Here is a 12324-nt window from a genome sequence, read left to right on the forward strand (position 1 = left end):
CATTCCTAGGACATCCTGCGTTTCCTTTAAAATTTCCCTCCTTCAGTGTCTCTGCTGAAGCCGAGCCCTGCTGCGCGGGGAGCAGAGCGTGAGCGCAGCCACACAGACACGCACGGCGCGGGGCAGACATGCAGCAGCCTCCGCAGACACAAAGATGCTGCCCAGGCCGAGACGGAGATGGAGCGGAGGATGAGTGGTGGCCGAGCGAGCCGGGATGGACAGAGCGAGAGGCGAGAGCTGCGCCCGGCGGGTACCTCAACAGCCACACTGTGGTCAGTCATGGAGACGCTGGTGTTGCGGTACCAGCACACGTGCATGGTTGTGTTGGCACGGTGGTGGCTCTGCCTGTCCAGGGAGCTACGAGAGGAGTGTATGTCATCTTCGGACTCCTGTTCTAGAGAGACCTCATCAGAGGATCCTGGGGGAGGAGAATTCGGCAGCGGTTTAAGAAAACGGTGCAACCCGAAGAGCGAGAGAAGCAGGGACTCCTGAGAAAAGCTGTTTTCTCTTGCAGTGGCCCAGTTCTAAAACACATCGACTTGAATTGGCTACCCAGTTCCTGAAGGCCACTCGGAGCATAGAACAGAATCAAATCATAGAATCACCAGGTTGGAAGAGACCCATCGGATCATCGAGTCCGTCCACCCGTCCCTTAAACCCCTCCAGGGAAGGGGACTCAACACAGCAGATCTCTGTGGCTTTCATTGCTCAGCTCTGCTTGAGGCAGCTGCCTCAACACCTTGTAAAACAAACAAACATCCCCACATCTCCTCTTTGGTCGATTCTCAGTGAGGAGTAGAGAGAAGTGCTCCAAGAAGGGACACTAGAGGTTTCAGCACCTCCCTGCCACCACCAGACGCAGGCACGAGAACGCTGGGCTATAAAAGAACTTGCTGATCTCCAAAGACACCACGTTTCTGGACAAGAAAATGCACTACATGGTTAAATTGAGAAAAATCTATGTGAGAGATGAATAAAGGCCATATAAAATTAGCAATTCTGCAACTGGAGCATCTCTGCCGCATCTAAAGCTATCAGGAACATCAGTCTAGGAAGACAGGGGTATTTATTTTGATTAAAACAAAATAAAAGCATGATAGCTCTCCCATTACTGTATGAATTATAAAAATACTCCACTTATGTCATCAAATTCACAATAGGAAAAGCGACAAGGGCACAAAACCTGATGTTTTCAAGGGGGCAGGGAATCCAACTTACTGTTGGAGCGGTTGCACACTGAGTTTTCCAGCAGCATGTCAGATTTCTCAGTGGATTTCTTGGCCATTTCAATTGCCATGTTCAGGTCTTCCATCCACTTCCCCATCTCCAAGCGGGTGCTGCAAGAAAAACAGTGTGAATGGAGACCACCCCAGCCTGGAACCGTGACGGTGGTGGCTGAGGGACTCATCGCTGCCTGATACCAGAGCAGTCTCTGCCTATTAAACAAATAGAACTAACATTAAAGTCCCCCCCAAAGCTTTCCAGACAGAAAGCTGATCTCATACAGCCCTTACTTCTACTTTCAAGCCCTGAAATAAGACTAAAATAACCACTGGTAATGGAGCTGGGCAGTGTCCTTTGTTCAGAAGCTCTGCTTTCCCGGGGACACAGGAAAGACCCTCATCTCTACACCACACGATTGAACACCAAGTCTTTGGAGAAGGGATCAGAAGGAAGAGAAATGCTACCTTGCTGCCACCACGATGGTCTTCTGCGCTGAATAAATAGTGAAGCAGTGAGGGACAGCCCATTCGTTCTCACTCTCTTCCACCTGCAGAGGAAGAAAAGTGTTTTCTCATCACTGCTTGGTGACTGATATACACTGGAACTGCCCTCCTTGGCACAATATGATTACACCCTGGTTGCAGTAAGAGAACGCAGCTACTCTTTTATGGATACCGCCTACTTGGAGTCTATTTTTGCTCTATATGGGTCTATATCGAGCATTTCTACTGCTGCATCTCTAGCAGCACAGCACCACATCCAGCAGGGCAGGAACAGGAGGGTTCTGAGCAGGACACAGCTCATTACTTACCGGTGGGTCAAGCACTATCAGCTGCAAATCAAAGACAGAAAGAATAGTCCCATTAGAACAGAGGGGTGGGGAGGCAGGAGCACTGCTTGTGTGCCTGGAGGTGTTCAAGACCAGGTTGGATGGAGCTTGGAGCCCCTGATCCAGTGGGAGGTGTCCCTGCCCAGGGCAGGGGTGGGACTGGATGGGCTTTGAGGTCCCTTCCAACCCATCAGGGTGTCACTGGGCTGGGAGCAGCTTTGTTCCTCGTGCCCTAAAGCGCTGCCTCCACCTGCCTTCAGGCCACTCCATCTCCTTAATGCTGCAACAGAACTGGAAACCACTTACCAACATGCCATGCAGAGGAAGGTGTCCGTGAATTTTGAACTGGTTTGTCCCCGTAACCCCTTTGCTCGTGTACAGCAACATATCCGAGAACTGCAAAGGCAGGAAGAAACAATCAATGCTACAAAGACAGCAGGGAGGGCCACAGATTTTATGACATCTTTTAGAAAACAGTTGTTTAAAGGCCACTGTATATACAGGAACAAGTGCCATTTCTCAGTGAATTTGACCTGCTTCCCTTTTGTTTATTTACAAGAGAGGCAACTAATTTAAAAAGCCTGTTAAATGCGTGCACCCTTAAGGAAATGTGATGGATAGACAGGGTTGTCACAGCCCTGCTCCAGCTAAAAACCCCTCGAGTGAGTTTTCAGCCACTATCAAGAGCTCATGGAAACAAGCTTTCACAACAACTTTATCTTAAAGACTTTGAGTTTATGAAAAACAGAAGCAAAACTTACCAGAAAGAACATCCGCTGCTGTAAACCCTTCTTAGTGAGCTTGTACAAGCAGCCTTCCCGGATAAACTCCTGCAGTGGAGAATAAGAAGTCAGACAAAGCTTGATCTTTCCCAAACACAGAGAATTTTCATGGGTTTTTCTTTTTTATCCCAGAGTACACAGATGTTGATTGATTAGCAGAGGAAGAACATGGAAACATTGGAGCGACTCCAGAGGAGGCCAAGGAGATGATCCAAGGGCTGGAGAACTCCTGCTATGAGGACAGGAGGAGAGAGTTGGGGTTGTTCAGCCTGGAGAAGGGAAAGGAAATTCTGTGATTCTGTGATTGGTGCCCAGCAATGATCACTAACAGATTGGTCAAACCCCAGATGAGACGTTTCCTTCTGTTTGTAAGAGGAATCAGCTCCTTGCTGCAGGCAGCGTTTAAATCAACGAAGCGTTTAAATCAAGAAGGAAAAGGAGCAGAGTTCCTGTTGGACACCAGCAGTTCACCTATTGCACTTACATCCCACCGCAGTCATTGCCATAAATCCCCAAAGCATACGTGATGCTCCTGTACTGACGCTCAGTACATCTACCAAAAACAAAGAAACAAAAATCCAAGCAGGAACTAAACAAACTCCCGGGAAAATTTCTTCATGGAAAGGGTTCTGGGGCCCTGGCAGAGGCTGCACAGGGAGGTGGTGGAGTCCCCATCCCTGGAGGGGTTTAACAGGTGGGTGAGGTGCTCAGGGATCTGGTTCAGTAGTGGACAGGGATGGTTGGATTCAATGATCTCAAAGGTCTTTTCCAACCTAACGATTCTACAATTTCATTAAAGTTGTAATTTTAGTTTCCAACCTGCAAGTCTTTTTCTCTCATTTCACTTTCCCCTTTTCCTGGTGAGGGAAGGGAATTGGGAGCCAACTGCTTAGTTTCAGCTGCCAAAATTATCTGAGTTGGGGCTGAACTGTGACACCTCTGTGGTGGAAACACCACCCTGCAGGCAAGGCCTAAGCACAAGCACTTCTCATCTATTCCCTAGGACATCCCCAAGCCCGAGACAGAAGACAATTATACCAAGCAGAGGGGCAGTGGTGCAAACACACGGCTGAAAGGCGCTTCCCTGGGAATAAAGCCACCCACGGCTCCGAACGCTAAGCAAGAGCACTCACCCTGCCGGGCGCCGAGAGGTTGTCTATTCCGATCAAGTCGTGCTGCAGCTCGGTCAGCTTCTGGAAATTCTCCAGGCGGATGAGACTGTGCTGCAGCTGAGACGTCATCTCCGTGACTTCCTTCAGCGCATCTGGAAGGAGAAGAGCTGAAAGGGGCTCCAGGAAAGCTGGGGATCAGGGAATGCAGGGATGGGACGAGGGGGAGTGGCTTTAAATTGGAAGGGGGAAGGTTTAGATTAGACATTAGGAAGAAATTCTTCACAATGAGGGTGGGGAGGCCCTGGGGTTGCCCAGAGCAGGGGTGGCTGCCCCATCCCTGGAGGGGTTCAAAGCCAGGTTGGATGGGGCTTGGAGCCCCTGATCCAGTGGGAGGTGTCCCTGCCCATGGCATGGGGGTGGAACTGGATGATCTTTAAGGCCCCTTCCAACCCAACCCATTCTGTGGTTCTGTGAATTACACTGGGTTGTCTCCCGCAGGGCACAGGCAGGGGAAGCGGCTCCTGCCTCGAGGGGCACAGCCGGGCGCTCACTCACTCCGGCAGTCGGGGAAGTCGCGGTGCTCGGCCGTGTAGTGCTTGCAGAGCCTCCCCAGGATCAGCTTGTAGTGCATCAGCCGCTGGATGGGCTTGAGCAGGAAGGTGTTGAGGGGCAGGTAGCAAACCTTCTGCAGCTCAAACTCCTTATAAACCGTCTCCAGCTTCTTTAGGCGTTTGGTTGCTTTCTCCAGCTCGGTCAGGACCTCATCGTGCTTCTGCAGGTAACTGGTGAACTCCTGTGGGATCATACAAAGAATTACTGGGAGCAAAGGAAAACAATCTTAAAGAAATTCCACAGGGAATAAGAAACTCTCCCCACTCTGCTTTTGGCTCTGACCATGATTAGGGACACCTCCCACTGGATCAGGGGCTCCAAGCCCCATCCAACCTGGCCTGGAACCCCTCCAGGGATGGGGCAGCCACCACTGCTCTGGGCAGCCTGGGCCTCCCCCACCCTCACAGCAAAGAATTTCCTCCTTATTTCCAGTCTAAATCAACAACCCTGAGATTCCACTCCTTCCATCCCTCACCTACCTTCAGGGTGCGCATGTTCCTGAGCATGACATCTCCAATGCGCTGATAATCTCCTTTCACGTGAGCGTTGGTTCTCCCTTCCCTAAAACACACACAGGGACATGAAATAAGGAGGCGCAGTACAAGGGAGATCAAGAAATTCCAGTTTCCTCCCTCTACCTTCCCTGTACTTCAAGATAGAGCCTTTAAGAAGCGCTTCCCAGCTTTCTGTGTATGTTCAGAACTGCTCTGGTAAAACCAAGCGAATCAATATGAACATTAACCTCTCCTCAATCCATCTGAGCCACTTGATGCTCCCATTTCACTGTTCAGGTTGAAAACTCAGTCCAGGAAACATGGAAGCACAAAATAACAAACACAAAGCCATGCTTGGAAAACTGAGAAAGGAATAGAAATGAATCTATGAAAAGAAATCTATTTGAGTTGAACGTCTCAGTCTGAATCCATGGCGTAACGTGATCCCCCTGAATTTATTTCTGCTCCTAACTCCTTTATATAAAACATCCCTCTGAAAGGTAATCACACTCTCATATATTATGTTTCACGTCAGGAGAAAGTAATTAATGGTTAAAAGAGTAAAAGCACGTTTTTTGAAATCAATTGTGCTGCAAGAACTGAACTCTAAAAGTCCTTCCCAGATTTTCACCTGGAGCTGCAAGGGGTCGAAACCACACACATTATCTTTTGACGTGGTGTTCCTTCTCTTCTCTAAGGCAACAGAGTTTTATTTACTGCTGGACCTAATGATCTGAAGGGTCTTTTCCAACTTAAGTGACTCTGAAATCATGAAACCTTGGTCTGGTGCACAATTTGCATGACTCCAGGGCCAAAAAAATGATCAAAGGCCTGGAGCACGTTCCCTGTGAAGAGAGGCTGAGAGAGTTGGGGTTGTTCCACTTGGAGAAGACTCCGAGGAGACCTTATTGAAGCCTTTTTGGTACTTAGAGGGGGCTTTTAAGAAAGATGGGGGAAAGCCTTTTAGCAGGGTCTGTGGCAAGAAGACAAGGGGTGATGGTTTTAAACTAAAAAAGGAGAGGTTTAGACTAGAGATTAGGAAGATATTCTTTATGCTGAGGGTGCTGAGGCCCTGGCACAGGTTGCCTAGAGAAGTGGTGGCTGCCCCATGCCTAGAACCATTCAAGGTCAGCTTGGATGGGGCTCGGAGCAACCTGATCTGGTTGAAGACGTTCCTCCTTACTGCAGGGGGGTTGGACTGGATGACCTTCACAGTCCCTTCCAACCCAAACCAGTCCATGATTGTACACGACGTACAAAGCCACGCTTGAAAAACTGGCTGTGCAAAATGCCTTTAAGTCATTTTTCTAAAGCTATAATTCACTAAAATACATTTTCCTTGATTCTATTTCAGCAGAAATACCAGTTCGAATATACATTAGGTGTGGTTTTGATGTGAGGATGAGGGAAAAGGTCCCCCTGCTCACTGCCCACATGCTATTAACGCTTACCAGAGCGAGAGCCGTTGCTCAATCTCCTTCAGAAAGCCTCGATGGAACTCATAAATGGGGTCTATGTTAGAGAAGAGCAATGTCATCAGCCCCTCTGGCATCGCGTTCTCCTTGATGACCGCACTGCGAAACCACTGCCGGAAACATCATTGATTACGATACATGTTTCTATTTGAGAAATTAATTGCTAGCACAAAAAATCTGCTCCTGCAGCAACGGAGGGAGGAGACTGTGCATGCAGAGGGAAAGAGCAGGGAGGAAGGAGAAACACTTAGGGAAAACAGAATCAGAGAAAGATGAAAAGATGTCATTTCTTTCCTTGCCAGATATTACAACAATGAGGCTTATTATGGGTTCCAGGCACAAGCACGGCTCCTCGTGCAGTGATGGGATGGTTGCTCACAGCTATAAATTACCGAGCAGCAGACACAATTGCTTTCCCACAAAACCTGGAGCCCTGTGCAAGCTATTCAGCAGCTGGAGACACCTCGTTGTGTGTCACATCCTGCACTTTTTATCACTTTTGGTTCCCTGCTTTCTGGAATATCGAATATTGCAGATCAGAATGCCTCGTGATGTAGCTATCGGAGCTAACAACACAAGTGCAGAGAATGTCTCTGTTCTCCTATGTAAGGACCTATAGAATAAGGAATATAACATCTACATGGCTCATGGATTATGCTTTATTATTGAGCTTTCTTCTGTTGCCTGGAAGAAATTCCAAGTTTTTCCAAATTAAGAATTACAAATCCGTTAAGAAAAGGAACTGCATTGAAGAAAGGAAAACCCCTTACCACTGTAATGACCTCCAGGTCCTTCAGATACGTCCGCTCTGTGGCGAGAATCTCCTTTGCTATGAAGTATGCCTTGTCAGTGGGATAGCGCTGAAAGAATACACAGCAATCCGTAAGTATTAAAATAGAAATGCTCTATTTATTACCAAGTACGAGCCCAAACCTGAGCCTTCGCTGTGAGCAAATGGAGCAGTTGATTCATAGAATCATAGGATCACTAGTTTGGAAAAGACCCACCGGATCATCGAGTCCAATCATTCCTATCTGGCACTGAACCATGGCCCCAAGCACCTCGTCTACCCATCTTTTAAACACCTCCAGGGCAGGTGACTCCAACTCCTCCCTGGGCAGCCTGTTCCAGACTCTTTCTGTGAAAAATATTTTCCTAATGTTCAGCCTAAACCTCCCCTGGTGGAGCTTGAGGCCATTCCCTCTGGTCCTGTCCCCTGTCCCTTGGGAGAAGAGCCCAGCTCCCTCCTCTCCACAACCTCCTTTCAGGGAGTTGGAGAGAGCAATGAGGTCTCCCCTCAGCCTCCTCTTCTCCAGGCTAAACACCCCCAGCTCTCTCAGCCGTTCCTCATAAGGCCTGTTCTCCAGCCCCCTCACCAGCTTTGTTGCTCTTCTCTGGACTCGCTCCAGACAGGTTCCTAACAAGGCACCTCTGCATCCAGTACCATACTCTCAAATACTGACTTTACTAAAAAACACCATTTCTGTTTCAAGAGTATCAGAAAATAATGTCAACTATACATCAAATATATGACCTTCCCTTCCAAAATCAAGGGAGCACTTTACAAAAACATGGAAACCTTTATTCCAGGCTTCCTAGGTTTTAAGCACTTCTCTAATCAAAAGCAGCAGAGCAGATTTGCAGTACGGTCCTTTTCCAAAACTATCGCACTTCCACTTGCAGCTTTTACTCAAATCCTTGGAAGATGATCCAAAGGCTGGAGCGACTCCCGCACGAGGACAGGCTGAGAGTTGGGGTTGTTCAGCCTGGAGAAGATTCCAGGGAGACCTTAGAGGAGCTTCCAGTGTTGAAAGAGGCTCCAGGAGAGCTGGGGAGAGGCTCTGGATCAGGGAAGACAGGGATGGGATGAGGGGGAAGGCTTTTCAGCTGAAAGAGGGGAGCTCTACCCTGAAAGTTCAGGGGCCCACAGCGGCCAAAAATAAAGGACTTGACATTACGAAAGATCAGCAAGTGCAGCTCACCTGAATCATAGAATCACCAGGTCGGAAGAGACCCATCGGATCATCAAGTCCAACCTGAAACCATCACTTTCTCATTACACAAACTCCCAGTCACATCATTCTTACCTTACGCTTCATTTCATCGTCCTCTTCTATCCTGGCACCACCTGCATCGCTGAGGACAGGACTCAGGAGAGGAGAAGAACCTTGGCCGGTCACGTTCGAGTTCACCTGGAAGGCTGGGTTCAAGCCCAGGGAGCTCTTCAGCATGAGGGAAGAGAGCGGAGAAGGGTCCACGGGGAGGCCTGGGGGAGAGAACGAGACTGGATGATTCCTCCCTGTTAGTGTGAACCGTAACTGCAACGTCACAGTGTTCAAAAAAAGGCAAAAGAACAAAAAACACATCACCAGGCACAGATATCCAAAGAGCTAAGAGTGAATCTCAAAGCCAACGGAGCGCTCCCCACAACCCAGCCCTCACGTGGCAGCGCGGTGCGGACACACAGCATTGAAGGGAAAGGATAAACGGTTCAGTGTTAGGAAAAAGTGCTCAAATCCTGTTGGATTTTGTCGAGAAGCAGCAGGGCTCACAACACAGGAACACGCTGCAGCAACAAAAACACCACTTTTCATTTTTCCTTTGTAAAATAAGAATTCCTTTTCACCCCAGGGAAAAGACACGACCCGTCATTCCACTGCTCTCCACTTTGGAAAAACTCCAGAAGGTAAAGCTCATTAAAAACACACTCAGAAATCAGGGAATCTCCAAAATTCTACTGATGGAAGAGGAAAACCTATTGCTATACAAAGAGAGACCATGTGAGAGATTTCATTCCTGGCACCTCAAAGTACATGAGCAGGATAAACTACAGACCAGAAAGGAGAACGGTTTCGCAGCAGTGAGTCTTGACCGGATGGAATCAACCTTCTCGCACAGCTAAACTTGTCTGAAGAGGGAGCAACACGCGCTGCTTCACTTTAGGTTATTAATTGGGGATTGGTTTATGTTATTATTCCATTTTGGACCCTGTAGAGCTTTCTGACGCATCAGGTGCCGTTACAGTGATTCCTGCTCCTCTCCTCTCCAGAAAAAGCCCACAGTCCCCTCTCAGGAGAATCATAGAATCACCAGGTTGGAAAAGACCCACCGGATCATCGAGTCCAACCACTCCTATCAAACACCAAACCATGTCCTGGAGAAACCACTATTCAAGACCCTCTACCTTTTGGGACCACACGAAGGCCACAGATGCTCCCGTAACTCACACTACATCCACAAAATTCCTACCTAACCTCAGCTATTTTTTTTTTTTGCTGGCTTTTCCCTAAGATAAAGAGCCAGGCTCTGTCAGAGCAGGCAACCGAATGGGTACCGAGCCTGTCAGCATCTCCTGCAGCTGCTGTGCTGCTCCAGCCCCTCAGCCACACTCGCAGGGTCCCCGCTACAGGTTATTGTGCATCCCAAGCAGAGATTAGGGGCTAAACCACCAAACCAGAACTGACAGCACAGCCATCCATTCCAAAACTACTTAAAAATCATCCCAAAAGGCTTTAAAACCCCCTCCGTCCCCCGTGGATAGCCGGTATCTCCGGCCACGGAGCCAGGGCACGCGAGCTGGAGGACGAGGAGCGAGGAGTTCCCCACGGGCTCGGGAAGCAACGCCCGGGCAGCGTGACAACGCGAGGAGCCTGAGCGCGTGTTTGCACATTGACAAACGCAGGAAGCTAAACAGTGCTGCGCTCCGTCACCTGGAAGAGATTCAGCTCGTCCAGGCTGCGGAGTTAACTATTAATACACTAGTCAAGTACAGGCGTCCCGCAGCGGAGTTTTGATTCCACCCGAGCATCTTCCTCACTCTTTAAAATCTTGCTTTTTAGCACAGGTAAGCGCCAAGGATTGGCGTTCCTTTCACCTCCACGGGGACAGGAGTTTATTGCAAGTTCGCTTTTACACGTCGGGGATGCTGAAACAACAGCTTCAAACAAACCAGCTCCAAGCTTACAGGAGCGAGGAGCTTCCTTAAACTCTTGGAATTTAACACGATGTAGTGACACGTTCCAAAGTTTGTAATTTGAGCTGTTTCTGGACAGCCCGAGTGTTCAGATACAAAGGGAGCAAAAGGGATATAACTTGCTCTACACAAACTCCACCGCCTGCCTAGTTCGATTGAGTTATTGCAGATTTTAGCACCTCCAGCAGAAGAAGTTGGCCATTAAATTCATTCCCAACCCTTGCTGATTTGTGTCTGACAGCCAGAACTCCACTGCTCAAAGCCACAGGGAGATTTATGGAAATGAGAAGGAAGTTCAGTTCCTCAAGAAGCCTGAAACAAGAAGCAGCAGGGAGGAGAAGCTTCCCCTCTGCCCAAGCTTGGCAGGGGCTGAGCTACCAACGCCAACCCCATTGCTCCTTCAAATCAGGAGGGTCCTTCCCTGCACGCCAAGGGTGACGGGAGGCCAGCGTGCTCCTCGTTTCTTGGATAGAAACAAAACAGAAGTCGGGAAGAACCTGCTACAGCTGGAATTTGCTCTCAACTGAAATGGAAAACTCTGTACAGGGACTTCCCAAGGTCAACGTCGCTTCCAAAATCTGTCTTTTCTGGAGAGGAATATAAAATATCACAGAGCAGCTCACAGAAGCATGTATGGAAATTTTCCTTCCCATTATCCAGCAGCATTTCTGTAGCAGCAAGGGGGGTGAGTGTTAGCTCCTCACCTTAAACCATCCCTTTCTCGTTATGCAAATTCCCAATCATGTCATTATAGAATCATGGCATGATTTGGGTTGGAAGGGATCTCAAAGCTCATCCAGTTTCACCTCCTGCCATGAGCAGGGACACCTCCCACTGGCCCAGGCTGCTCCAAGCCCCATCCAACCTGGCCTTGAACCCCTCCAGGGATGGGGCAGCCACCCCTGCTCTGGGCAACCTGGGCCAGGGCCTCCCCACCCTCACTGACCACGACCCGTTTGTATCCTAAGTGAAAGGTCTGCACACACCAGGAAGGTGAAAAGCTCAGCTGTGCTCTGTTTTCACCAAGGGGAACAGGAGGAAAGCTGCCTGGAGAAATCTGGTAGTGAAACTCTAAAATGCCTTGGCCAGGAGAGCAAATATTTATTCTATTTCAAACACAAGGGTAACGACAAATAAAGCTAAAAAGCCCATGTTGTCATTTATATCAAAGTTTTCCTTATTTTATTGCATAAACAATTAAAGTTATGAATTAGTACAAATCTATAGGTTCATAACCAGCAATGTGAACAGACACAAAGGTATGAAAAATCCCAACATGTAATTCAATAAAACATTTACTGTATAAAAGATAAAAGTTCAAGAGATCAATTAAGAAATTCCAGCCCTCTTTGGTTTCTTAAGGCAATCCTTTCCTGAACAGAGCAGCATCTATTGGATCAGGGAGTCGCTCGAAACACGATGGGCGTACGTACCGATAAAAGGGACATTCTGGGTTTCTTACTGCTCAGCGGAGCGTCCCAGCCAAGAATATTGTGATTTTGAGCAATCTATAGCAATTTATAGCTTCAATCAGCCACGCTCCAGACTGGAAACACCCAAAGCTCTCCTGGTGGACTCATCCCACCGCAGCGGGTCAGAAATGAAGTGGATTTTATGATGCATATTTGGAGCTGTAAGGTCTCCCCGCAGTCATACAGCGAGCGGAGCAGCTTGTGATGCGAGATCTACTGAAAACCACGGGCTACGACAGCTAAAGAGCTGCACGGAACTTTGTATCATTCCTTCAATCAACACCTGGTAATTATGGCTTAGAACTCTTTGCAAAATGACAATAATGGGAATGACTTACCAACAGGGTTGCA

At 48.4% G+C, this 12324-nt stretch overlaps 1 protein-coding gene across 1 annotated transcript in view; it reads right to left on the reverse strand.

The window, feature by feature from the left end:
* FARP2 (FERM, ARH/RhoGEF and pleckstrin domain protein 2) overlaps positions 1-12324 on the reverse strand; it is a 55424-nt gene that overhangs the window by 5534 nt on the left and 37566 nt on the right. The window contains exons 14-24 of the mRNA XM_069865306.1: positions 8616-8794; positions 7299-7388; positions 6505-6638; positions 5039-5120; positions 4503-4740; positions 3969-4099; positions 2815-2883; positions 2360-2449; positions 1689-1771; positions 1219-1337; positions 255-418 (exon numbers count right to left, since the gene is read on the reverse strand). Coding sequence (XP_069721407.1) covers positions 255-418; positions 1219-1337; positions 1689-1771; positions 2360-2449; positions 2815-2883; positions 3969-4099; positions 4503-4740; positions 5039-5120; positions 6505-6638; positions 7299-7388; positions 8616-8794 — 1379 coding nt within the window. The remainder of the gene's footprint in view (positions 1-254; positions 419-1218; positions 1338-1688; positions 1772-2359; positions 2450-2814; positions 2884-3968; positions 4100-4502; positions 4741-5038; positions 5121-6504; positions 6639-7298; positions 7389-8615; positions 8795-12324) is intronic.

The sequence above is a fragment of the Phaenicophaeus curvirostris genome, chromosome 10 (assembly GCF_032191515.1).
Source record: "Phaenicophaeus curvirostris isolate KB17595 chromosome 10, BPBGC_Pcur_1.0, whole genome shotgun sequence".
Classification (NCBI taxonomy): Eukaryota; Metazoa; Chordata; class Aves; order Cuculiformes; family Cuculidae; genus Phaenicophaeus; species Phaenicophaeus curvirostris.